Here is a 13,140-nt window from a genome sequence, read left to right as displayed (position 1 = left end):
CTGTTGAGGGAGAGTAAATAGTGTATAAATGTTCATTTTGGGGTGAACTATCCCTTTAAGAGAGTGTTTCTCAACCATATTCTTGGGGGACCACCAGCTCTGCGCATCAGCTCATTAGTAGAGACTGAGAGACCTGTAATGGGTGTGACACATAAAGAAGGCACCCAATATTTGCAGCATTGGTGGGCCTCCAGGAACATGGTTGAGAAACACTGCTTTAAGGAACTAAGCTTTTTCATGCTACTCAGAAAGACACGCATTTGCGTCTTGCCTTCCTACAATCTTCTGGCACGCATGGTCTGCGCTGAGAATCGTGGCTCCAACTCCTCCATAGTAAATACTGATCTCCTTCACCACATTTGAGTTCTCGTTGAACCAAACCCGCAATCCAGCGTTCAGCGTGGCTAATGCGTTTTCCTTGCGCGGGGCATGTCGGAAGGCATGGACAATCTCGTCCTGTCAAAAAAGTTCAATATTTGGTATTAAACGAATGAAGGGAATGCTTAGAAAACCAACTGATAGTTCATTTCATACTTGTCTTGTAGCTGGAATGAAAACAGACAACAGTATTTCTTCTGGCTTTAGAATCGTCTTTGCAAATCCAAGAAAAAAGTCTTTATCTATAGGCAGCCTCCTTCGTCCATCTGTAATGAAGATTTGCATTAAGACGTGAGATGTAGGTCAGGAAAACATCTTTGAAAAATATTCAGAATTAAAGCAAAATGTCAAAGTTTTTCAGTGCTTTGAGTTACTGGATATAATCTAGAACTGATTTAATTGAATATATAAAGTATTTATAAATAAAATATTATAAAGTTTGGTCACCTTTAGAAAGAGCCACAAGAGTGCATCTGCCAGCAGCTAACACAGGGGTCAGGTCTGAGTTTGGATATGCACTTGCAATATTGCCACCCAGTGTCTACATACGACAACAAAAATAAATAAGAAATAACAATATTCCTTCATTCATCTTCCTTCAGCTTAGTCTTTATATCAGAGGTTGCCACAACGGAATGAACCGTCAACTATTAAGACATGTTTTACGCAGTGGATGCCATTCCAGCCGCTAACCCAGTACTGGGAAACACCTATACACACTAATTCACACACACACTCATACACTACGGCCAATTTAGTTTATTCAATTCACCTATAGCGCATGTCTTTGGATTGTGGGGTAAACCGAAGAACCCGAAGGAAACCCATGCGAACACGGGGAGAACATGCAAACTCCACACAGAAATGCCAAATGGCCCTGCAGAGACTCGAACTAGTGACCTTCTTGCTTTGTGGTGAAAATCATTTCAATAAGACTCTTAATTATTTAATACTATTATCATAAATAATATTAATGAAATAATTGTCTATTCAATGCTCAAATGTATTTAAGTTAGTTATTTTGCATAGCTAAAACTTTTTAAATAGATTTTGTAAAAAGAAAAATAATTAAGAGAGATTTGTGAATGTTCCAATGGTGATGTTTACATACAGGATAATTTTACACTTACAGCCACGTTGCGGATCTGTTGTCCTCCAACAAGGTTTATCTGCTGCAGAAGAGCGCGAAACGTGTGTGTGTTCTCTGGTGGAAAATTATTTATACTTCTCTCCAGCACGTTCTTCAGATCTGACATACTACATCCAGCTCCGACACACACACCTACAAATAATAAAAATAATAATAATAATCATCACTGATTTATTTTTTGTTTAAAGCAATTAATCTGAATTAATGTCCTAATAAATGGGTCAAATGATTTGTTAAATAATAATAACAATAACTGTTTAATTCAGGGATAAGTCTTTGAAAATGTTAACATTAATTGTTTATTAATTCATTATTTGTGTAATTACTTCATTTTTGTTCAACCATTGTGTGAAAAAAATGTCAATCATCATCAGTCGTCTTATTTGTGAAACTTAAAGGGCACCTATGGTGAAAAATCTACTTTTCAAGCTGTTTGGACAGACATATGTGTAGGTATAGTGTATAGACCAGTGTTTCCCAACCCTTTTCCTGGAGGCACACCAACAGTACATATTTTGGATGTCTCCCTTACCTGACTAATTAACTTCAGGTTTTGGAGTCTCTTCTTATGTTCTAATGAGGGGATTCAGGTGTGTTTGATTAGGGAGACGTTGGTGTGCCTTCAGGAACAGGGTTGGGAAACACTGGTATAGACCATCATACAGGGGTGATATAAACACACCAAGTCCTTTTTTTTTTAATTTAACAACATAAAAACTGTGGACCATTTGGAGCGGTTTTCAGATCGACCGCAACTGCCCACCGAATTGATTGACAGCTGCATATTAACATGTCTCCTTAGTAACGCATATAATCATATCAACAAGACAGGACGAGCGCAAAGCAACCAAGAATAAAAGGTCTGTTTAGTTTGCTAGGATCATCAATCATCATCAAATGTGATCAAGAGTGAGTTTTACAAGTTTAAAATGTTTTAAAACAGAGCACGTGTGTAATGAATTACAGCGATTTACTTCAGGTTCACTTCATCATCACAGCTGTGTGTCAGAACATTTATAAAAGAAGATGCTTCAATCCCAGTTTATGGACGTTAAATCAGGTTTATTTTGTACATTAACATAACAGATATCCATTCAGCAGTGGAGATTAACCAGTATCCTGTCACATATGCGTACAAAAAGAGTGCAAAGCTAAACGCGGGCGCTGTCTGCATGTGCGTGTCTGCGCTGTGTGTATCTGTGTGTGTGCGTGAACTTTGTAACGACATTGTGTGTGACTCATCGCTGCAACTCCACAACAAATGCATCAAATACTCATTGGTAAAGTTCTTACTGTAGTATTTCTTACAAATGTTACGTGAGATCTTTTTCCTTTAAGTCTGTCTGTTGTCTGAGGCAGCCGAGAGAGGAGAATATGACACGCTGAAAGGCATGTAGAAACGGTGGGCGGGGAGGACTAGCCTAAAAGGCGCAGTACAACAAAACCGCTACCTGATGCTAAAAGGTATAAAATAGAAACTTATGAAAGGTATAATAAAAAAGCTGATGTGTGTTTTGAGCTGAAACTTTACAGACACATTCTGGAGACACAAAAGACAAAAAAGGGTAACCTTTTAAACTTACAAAAAAATACATTTGAAAAAAATCTGCATTGGTAAATAAATGAAATAAATACATAAAAAACTATTAAAACTATTATAGTTTTAGTATTAAAACTGATATGAAAAGTTTAATATAATATTTATATTATACTTAAAGTATAAAAAGCACATAAAATAACTAAGAAAGAAAATAAAAACAGAAAATATTAGGTGCAGAAAATACTAAAATAGTATATTAATTCAAAATATAAACACATACCCTCTGATCTGTGGTTAACCTTGAACAGTTCTGGGACTCGTGTTGGAGATATTATTATGGGATGGAAGATACCCTTGAATTTCATGTCCAAACCTGATCAAATAAAACGAAATAGCATGAAATAAATTAAAATAAATTACAACAGTAAAGCAGAAAATGTTTTTAGGTAAAGTAAAATAACATGAAACAGTGAAAAGGCACAAAAAATTAAATACAGTAAAATTAAATAAAATGATTTTAAATAAAGCAAATATTCAAATAAAATAGATCAATTGAAAAAGTTTTTTAATAAGATAAATTACGTGAAACATTAAATAGAAAAATTATATTAACATCACAAAACAACGTTGATTAAAACTAAAATAAATGACTACAAAATGTTTTTAAATAAAATAAGCATATTTTAATTGACAAATAAAACCAATCTAAATAAAATGAAGTACAAATAAAATTAATTGAAGTAAAATAAACAGCTATAAAAAAAAAAAAAAAAACAATTCAGACAATGACGAAAACACAAAATAAGAAATCTAATTTATGAAAAATATTATAGTGAATTATTTGCAAATTAAACAAAATAAGGAGTTTATAGACCCTTTTCACACTTCCGGGTTTCTCAGTAGCGGAAGTCGTCATAGTCGGGAAAACTTAAGAGTGCAGTGAGTAGGAGAATACAACAAATAATTTTTTTACAATCTTATTTGCTCAAATAATTAAAAAAAACTCCACAATGAAGCTATAAAGACTTTCAGAAAAAGGGAAAAATAGTGTGAGACTGATGACGGCAGCAAGAAGAGAGAATAACGTCAAATTTACTGTCCTGCCTCATAGACGCTGCATTAGAAACGCCCCACACAAGCGGTAATTATTTTTTTGTAATTTACAGCAAAGATGATAAAATGCATACGTGAATAAATAAAAATGTTCGTACGTTTAAAATAAAAAAATAATAATAATTAAAAACTTTAAAGGATCTAAAATGAGGATGACAGCTAAACACGTCATAACAGGCATGTGTAAAGGGTCCATAAGATTTGGCTACTGTTTGCTCAAACGCAACCTATATTGGTGTTCCCCGTGACCAAAGGGGCTTGTGGGTAATCAGCCTTCAGCTGGAGCAGCTCTTCTAGAGATCCAGGACTGATCCAGGTCATTCTCTCTCCACAAAACCTCTGAATGCTCTGATCCTTGACCTCCGCCATTCTCTGAACACAACAGTAATAAACATGTTATTTAGTTGATAACAGCTTTTGAACTTGTGACAGAAAGTGAAGCCTAATATAAAGTTAATAATAAACCAGACGCAACGTTCTTAGCTTAAACATTAAACTAATGTGTTGTATTCAAAATCTTTACATAACACATTGTATAAGAATGTAAGGATTAAGAAGTCTGACTAACCATGAGTTCAGGAGGAAAGATCAGATCCTGGGAAGGGTCGAGGGGAAGCAGGTCATCTTTACTGAACAGCTCTGCATGACCCTTTTTGTAATATATAATGATATTATTATTATTATTATTATTATTATTATTATTATATTGTGTACTATGTTTAAAACATATATATATATATATTACAGAGCATATAAAGTACAACAATATTACAAAATATTAAACTATAAATTAATATCTATGTTCCAAACATAATAAAATTATTATATTTAGCATGTTAGCATGTTTTCTGTTGTAACATTTTGTTAGCATAATGTTTGTAAAATGTTGTTAGCACATTTACCACACTGCTAACATGTTGCTACGTTATAATATGCTGTTACCATGTTTTAAGTTTTAGTTTTTGTGCTGTTGTGATACATTAATAACTTGTTGCTAGTGTTAAACCATTGCTAGCATTATTTAGCACATTGCTAACATACTTTCAAAGATTGCTACCATTTTTAGCACTATCACATTTTTAACATGTTGACATAGTGTTTCTAAGATGATTTAAAATTGTTTCTAACTTGTTGCTGGGATGTATTAATGTTGTTAGCATGTTTTACCACACTGCTAACATGTTACTATGTTTTAATATGCTGTTACCATGTTTTAGCATTCTGTTGTAATACATTAATACCTTATTGCTAATGCTTTAACACGTTACAAGCATTAGTTAGTACATGCTAACATACTTTCAAATATTGATACCATTTTTAGCACTATCACATTTTCAACATGTTGACATCATGTTTCTAACATTGTTTTTAACTTGTTGCTGGGATGTACTAATGTTGTTAGCATGTTTTACCACACTGCCAACATGTTACTGTTTTACTATGCTGCTACCATGTTTTAACATGCTGTTGCAATACATTAATAACTTATTGCTAATGTTTTAAAAATATTGCTAGCAATATTTAGCACATTGCTAACATACATTCAAACCCTGCTACAATTTTTAGCACTATCACATTTTTAACGTGTTGACATCATGTTTCTAACATGTTTTAACATTGTTTATAACTTGTTGCTGGGATGTATTAATGCTGGTACCATGTTTTAACATGCTGTTGTAATACATTAATGGCTTATTGCTAAGGTTTTAAAACATTGCAGCATTATTTAGCACATTGCTAACATACTTTTAAACCTTGCTAACATATTTAGCACTATCACATATTTAACATAACATCCTCATGTTTCTAACATGTTCTAACATTGTTTCTAACATGTTTCTGGGATGTATTAATGTTGTTAGCATGTTTTACCACACTGCTAACATTACTATGTTTTATATTCTTTTACTATGTTTTAACATGCTGTTGTAATAAATTAATACTTGTTGATAATGTTTTAACACATTGCTAGCATGAGTTACCACTTTGTTAACATACTTTCAAACCTTGCTACCATTTTTAGCACTATCACTTTTTATAACATGTTGACATCTTGTTTAAATATGCTGTTAGCATGTTTTAGTGTGCTGTTGTAATACATTAATAACTTGTTGTTAATGTTTTAACACATTGCTAGCATTATTTAACACAATGTTAACATACATTTGAACGTTGCTACCGTTTTTTAACACTTAACATGCTGATAGTGTTTTAACATGTGTAACATTGCCAACATGTTTATAACACATTTGTGGAATGTATTTATGTTATCAGCATGTTTTACCACACTGCTAACACATTATTATGCATCAATATGTTGTTACCATGTTTTAGCATGCTGCTTTAATAATTTAATAACTTGTTTTAACACATTGTTTACCACATTGCTAACATACGTTTGAACATTGCTATCATTTTTAGCACCTTTATGTTTTTGAAATATCAATGGCTTATTTCTAAAATGTTTTAACATTGCCAGCATGTTTCTAACATGCTGTGGGGATGTTGTAACTCTCTGCTTATGTACATTAGCATGTTGTTAATGTATTTATTTAGTTTTGACACAAGTTTAACATGTTTTACAACACTGCTAGTGGTAACATGAATGTGCTAGCATGTTTCTAACATAAGCATGTTGTTACCATGAACAACTTTATTATGTTGCAAGAATGTTTGTAACATGTTAAGCATTGTACAAAAATGAATTACAATTCCTAACAGTATTTTTGTCAGTTTGTGAGGAAAATAACTAAAACAAAATAATTAAAGAAGTCATGGCTACAGATTATCAATGGTCCAGTTGTGATTTAAGGATGCAGAACAGCATGTTCTTAATTCGTTCAGCAAAAGTGAGTAGAGTAAAGATCAGTTTGTTCTAGCCATGGCATTTTATTTATGTCTTTTTATTTGAGTATATTTGACTTTGAGTTTTTGTTGTAGTTTTTGTGTGTTTATTTAGTTTTTATTTAGTTATACTTTTAGTTATGAAGCTTAACTGAAGTTTTGCCTTAGCCACAAATGTGTGTATTTTTGTTTCAGGTAATGCTTACCTGCATTTTGTTTCAGTCAATTAAAAAAAACTATTTTTACAGCTTACTCACTTTCTCCACAGACATTACTTACATTCTCTGCAGATCCATTTCCATTGGCCACATTACACGTGCTGCCATTTAACTGGCAACAGTTTTCACTCTGTTAAAAATAGCAGAAAAATGTTTCATGTTGTTTGATGAGAGTAATCAAGAATCGTGAAGGTCTATAGAAAAACATCAACAGCACATAAATATGTGTTATACTTCAAAGAAAGAAGTTTTTTAGCTGACTGTCACGTTGTAAAAGTCACACTGAATGCCTTTTATTAAAAACCAAAATATCAACCATGAACCAAACTGCTTCAAATAAGTGACCCCCCCCCCCCCCCCCCCCCAAAAAAAAATGTATAAAAATATGCGCAGTCATAAAGAGACTCTTTGAGTTAAATGCTAATTTTCAAAAAAATAAGGGAATTTGGAGCGAATCCATTAAGGGTTCATAATGTCATGCCATATGAGATCAGCAGCTGAAACTAATAAAAATGAAGCATGAACTTGCTGTTGTTTACCTCACAGAAGGTCCTGTAGCCGTCAATGATGGGCCGGTATCCTGTGCACCTGCATAAATTACCTGTAAATGGAACATTCATGACTGTTTTAATCATTTTAATATTTTTTTTATAACTATTTGGAATGGCATTCATGTCATTGTACCTGCAAGACACTCTGTTATGTCCTCCAAGGTGGGATGTGGGTTGTTTCTCAATAATGTATACATGGACATCACCATCCCAGGAGTACAGAAGCCACATTGAGACCCATGAGCCTTTGCTATACGCTCCTGACACATACAATAAAAAGATGTCAATGCTAATTTAATTATTAAATTAATTAAAGGTATATAAATAATAAGATACAAAACTGCACGGCCACACACAAATATAAGCAAATATTACAATTATTCAATAGAAAATTATTATTATTAAAAATAATAATAATAACATTATTATTATTATTATTATTATTATTGCACCAATTATTTAATAATAATAATAATAATAATGATGATAATGATAATAATAATAATAATAATAATAATAATAATAATAATAATAATAATAATAATATATTTAGGTTAATTATTATTATTATTATTTTTTTTACTTATAGTTTTTTAAACAGGAAAAGATTCAAAAAATAATCGGGCCTGACTCAGCATGAATGCCGTTTTTCAGCAGGTTGCTGCTCTGCAGAACATAAAAACAGACAGACATCTCATCTATCAACACAGTACAAACAATCACCAAACTTATAAAATAGAGAAAAGCAGGCTACTATCTCAGTGGCAACAGCAATTGTTGAACATCAGATGACGACCATGTTTTTTTTTTTAAAGTCTCAGTGTTGGAATTGTTTTTAGATGTTGTGGGATCTCATTCCAGGCTTTTGTGAATACATAAAAGAAAGATCTCTGTCCATAACAGTTTTTAAAAGCCAGTAACGGAAAACATCCATTCGTTGCAGGTCTGGTGGAACGATCAGTCCTTGTGTTAAGTTTTGGTACCAAAGCACAAAGGGCTGCTGAGGTAGCACTATTTAAGATTTTATAGTACAGTTTAACCCCTGTGTTCATAATGTAGTAGAGTGATAGAGCAAAACAGTGATACATTTAATAATAATATAATAATAATAATAAAAACATAATCATTATTATTATTGCATCAATTATTTAATAATAATAATAATAATATATTTAGGTTAATACGTTTAATAATATAATAATAATAATAATAATAATAATAATAGTAATACACACTTAGAATTTAAATATGATAATTATTTATTATATTTATATATTAATAGATTGTATTATTATTATTATTATATTATTATTATTATTATTATTATTATTATTATTATTATTGTTATTATTATTAAATGTATTAACCTAAATATTTTCATTAAAAACATAATAAAGACACTTGCAAAAAAAATTAAACTATTATGTTTTTATTAATGACAATAAACAACTAAAACATAATGGCAATCGTAAGAACAATATATACACAAAATGTTAAACAAATACTTTAAATAAAAGATTTAAAAATATCATCAACAACAAAAAAATCATAACAATTAATATTATTACACAATATCATTATTGAAAGACTGTGTGAAAGTTTATCAGTAATATTACATGTAATATTATATTCTTATATTTTTTTGTATATTACATAATATTATATTAAATATTTTAAATTATAATTATTAACTACTTTATTAACAATAATAATCCATAACAATAATTTCTATTAAGCTTTTCTAATTGGTAAATATTATTATAATGAAATATATTATTAAATAAATGAATGCACTACTGTATTATATTACAAATATTATTTTATTGTTTTAATAATTTTAATTATTCTATTTTTAGATAACATTACATGTAACTAACTAACAGTTTAAAAAACTGCATTAGCAAAATAATAGGTAATAAAATAGAGGAATAATTACGTGACCTAAATACAACCAAGGGTCAAATTCCAGCTACAACGGTTTATATTTAAACCGACTCTAATTTAATCTCATAATCTAGACTGAATGTAATCCACAAATAAAACTAGCCTCAAACTCATTTAATATAATAATATGGATTTAAAGTTATCTAGAATATTATAATCTAGATCCCATAATCTGGATGTGGATTATGAAGTGAATCTGATACCTGGACTGGGTGTAATTTGGTTTTGGTGTTTCCGATGCCTTCGACAGTCGTCACTGCAGCTCCGTGAAGATGGCAAATGGGAAACAGACACCCATTCACTGACAAATGACTGGATAGAGAGAAAAAAATGCTTCTAACATGCATTTAGTAGCAATTTACTAGGAGATTTGTGTAATTTGTGCAAACTAATTTATACGCAAAAGTACACAGATATTAGAAGGCCAATCGTCTTACTAAAGTTCAGGTTGAGGCTGAATCTTGATTTGCAAAAGCAAAAATGTGCCATTAAGTGTCACAGACATTCATAAATTGTTACAACAGATAATTATTATTATTATAAATAAAAAAATGGAGACTGTAATACCTGATGCTCTTAGTCTGAGGATCGTATCTGGACAACATGATGGTACAAGCTCCACATCCTCCTCCACCACAGCTGTATTTTGAGCCAGTCATACGCACTACATACAAACACATGCATATACAACCACACACACAAGTCTTAGCTATCAAAATGTGCAGTGAAAAAGTAAATTTTGCCAAACTATGATTATTTGAAAGCACCAAAACAAACATGCCCATAAATTACTGTGCTGCCAATTAGCTGCAAGTGTGTTTTGGGACTCGAAAGCATTTTTTCTTTCTTTTTTTTTTTTAAATATAGCAAATAATAGGCATCATTTAATCATAATTTGAATAATCATTTAAAAATAAATAATTATATATTATATATAATGGTTTGATAATAATGGATTTATAATAGTAAGCATCATCATAGACCGACAAATGTGTGCGAAATCTGTTTAAAGCTGCTTCAGAACTATTTGCGCACTAAATTTACTAAATTAAATTACACAGAAACAAAACGATTTCATAATGTTTTTAACGTAGCACACATTTGTTATTACTCTTAAATTAATTTAAGGTTATTTTAATGAAGTTGTGGAGTAAGAGCTGCCTTTTTTAAGAACATATTGTAGTGTTTTATTAAGACATACAAGTTTAAGCAGCAAAAAAAAATACTATTTAATAAGATATTATATTGCTATAGTGTTGTTATCATTTTTATTATAATGGATATATAAATCAACAGATACAGTTAAAGTCAGAATTATTAGCCCCCCTGAATTATTATTTTTTCCCCCAATTTCTGTTTAACGGAGAAAAGATTTTTTCAACACATTTCTAAACATAATAGTTTAATAACTCATTTCTGATAACAGATTTATTTTATCTTTGCCATGATGACAGTAAATAATATTTGACTAGATATTTTTCAAGACACTTCTATACAGCTTAAAGTGACATTTAAAGGCTTAACTAGGTTAATTAGGTTAACTAGGCAGGTTAGGGTAATTAGGCCAGTTATTGTATAACGATGTTTTGTTCAGTAGAAAAAAATAGAAAAAAATATATAGCTTAAAGTGGCTAATAATTTTGACCTTAAATGTTTTTAAAAAAATTAAAAGCTGCTTTTATTTTAGCTGAAATAAAACAAATAAGACTTTCTCCAAAATAAAAAATATTATCAGATGTACTGTGAAAACTTCCTTGCTCTGTTAAACATAATTTGGGAAATATTTAAAAAAGAAAAAAAAAAAATCAAAGGGGGGCTAATAATTCTGACTTCAACTGTAGATAGATAGATAGATAGATAGATAGATAGATAGATAGATAGATAGATAGATAGATAGATAGATAGATAGATAGATAGATAGATAGAATATGAATATCAAGAATTTATAACAACATTAAAACAAATGCTAATATGATATTTAGTAGTAGTATTTGCATATGCATAATGTAAAACATACATTTTTCCCTTAAATAGGGCAGAAGCATAGTCTCAGGATCTGGGTTCTTCTCCACTATCTGTCAACAACAAGCAGAAACATGCAGATTACATTTACATTATGCAGATTATTTCAAGTGTCTTTAAACATTGAGCACTATCTCTATTCAAATTGCATTCATCGTTTTTATACAGACCGTTTCTGTCATACACCATGGATAACTTTGAGGATCGAACAGGACCATAAAACATCACTGAAGTTTATAATAAACACACGACTAACGTTAATGATAGGCTACAAAGAAATGATGTGGATAATATACGTGAATATTCACCTTTTTGCCGTTGACATAGAATATCAAGCCATCGTTCCTGGTCGGTTCAGCCATTTTTGCAAAGTTTGCGTACAACGAATGTTTAAGTACTACAAAAATTGAGCAAATCTGGCTCCCCTTGAGATGTCCAGCACCAGTGAAATCAGCTTTATGCAAAGTGCGAACTTGAAAAAGACTAGAAAGTTTAGCAAGGCGGAGCTTAGCCGAGTGAAAGTTGGTTGTAAATTGATCAAATGTGAGAATATGAAATAATCACTCTCTTTTTGAAACTTTACAATGTGTATTTTGGTAGTTTGAAGCTATTAAAATGCCTCAGTGTGCAATTTACGGTCAAAACTGTCAAACAACAAGCAATTGATGTTGCCACATGCTAATTGTTACTTTTCTCAGCGCTGTCGTTGTTGAACTAATTACAACGGTTTGTGATAACCTTTCACAAAGTATGATTACGTTACTATTTTTGGTTATACTTCCCCATAGTTATTACAAAATTAGTAAATTAAACATTTATTAATTTTATTTATTTATTGTTGTAAATAATGTAATTGTAAAAAAAGTTTATCATAAACCTTTTAACCTTATTTCTAGGTATATTTCTGTGATGTTCTTTCCCAACTAAATAATTTTTACATTTAACAACAAATTACAATGAAAAAAACATCAAAATTCAGCGACAGAGAAATGTAAAACTGAAATCCCAGCAAACATACCCCTGTTCCCATTTGGTTATTTTTTGGTCACCAAATAAGAACGTCCTGCGAACGTTATGTGTTTGCTGGGATTTCAGTTTTACATTTTTCTGCCGCTGAATTTTGACGCTTTTTATCCTTTTTGTATAACTGTGCAGGACGTAAAAGGCTCTTAGTGTTATTGGTATATTTACCAGCAGATGGCGTCAGAGGCATTCAAATTAACTTTGGAATCGGCGCAAGGATCAATATTATGTTGTTATGTAATGGATGTATCCGTCCAAAAGATGGCGCTACAAGCAATACCAAATCCGACTCAACAGGTAAATGTTTATCTTCCACAATCAACAATCGAATGTCTTAGTGTTCGTTTCACATTTTAC

The 13,140-nt window shown here is 31.1% G+C and overlaps 1 protein-coding gene across 1 annotated transcript in view; it reads right to left on the bottom strand.

The window, feature by feature from the left end:
* The window catches only part of aox6 (aldehyde oxidase 6), a 32,975-nt gene extending 20,687 nt beyond the window's left edge, over positions 1 to 12,288 (bottom strand). The window contains exons 1-14 of the mRNA XM_056447825.1: positions 12,069 to 12,288; positions 11,756 to 11,813; positions 10,306 to 10,402; positions 9,942 to 10,050; positions 7,928 to 8,054; positions 7,783 to 7,844; positions 7,305 to 7,373; positions 4,750 to 4,830; positions 4,409 to 4,553; positions 3,349 to 3,441; positions 1,509 to 1,660; positions 826 to 919; positions 535 to 644; positions 272 to 456 (exon numbers count right to left, since the gene is read on the bottom strand). Coding sequence (XP_056303800.1) covers positions 272 to 456; positions 535 to 644; positions 826 to 919; positions 1,509 to 1,660; positions 3,349 to 3,441; positions 4,409 to 4,553; positions 4,750 to 4,830; positions 7,305 to 7,373; positions 7,783 to 7,844; positions 7,928 to 8,054; positions 9,942 to 10,050; positions 10,306 to 10,402; positions 11,756 to 11,813; positions 12,069 to 12,122 — 1,436 coding nt within the window. The 5' untranslated portion in view covers positions 12,123 to 12,288. The remainder of the gene's footprint in view (positions 1 to 271; positions 457 to 534; positions 645 to 825; positions 920 to 1,508; positions 1,661 to 3,348; positions 3,442 to 4,408; positions 4,554 to 4,749; positions 4,831 to 7,304; positions 7,374 to 7,782; positions 7,845 to 7,927; positions 8,055 to 9,941; positions 10,051 to 10,305; positions 10,403 to 11,755; positions 11,814 to 12,068) is intronic.
* Between the last annotated feature and the right edge of the window lie 852 nt (positions 12,289 to 13,140).

This window comes from Danio aesculapii, chromosome 22, assembly GCF_903798145.1.
Source record: "Danio aesculapii chromosome 22, fDanAes4.1, whole genome shotgun sequence".
In the NCBI taxonomy this organism is placed as follows: domain Eukaryota; kingdom Metazoa; phylum Chordata; class Actinopteri; order Cypriniformes; family Danionidae; genus Danio; species Danio aesculapii.
The sequence above is the reverse complement of the archived record's forward strand: the minus strand, read 5'-3'. Positions and strand labels throughout refer to the sequence as shown.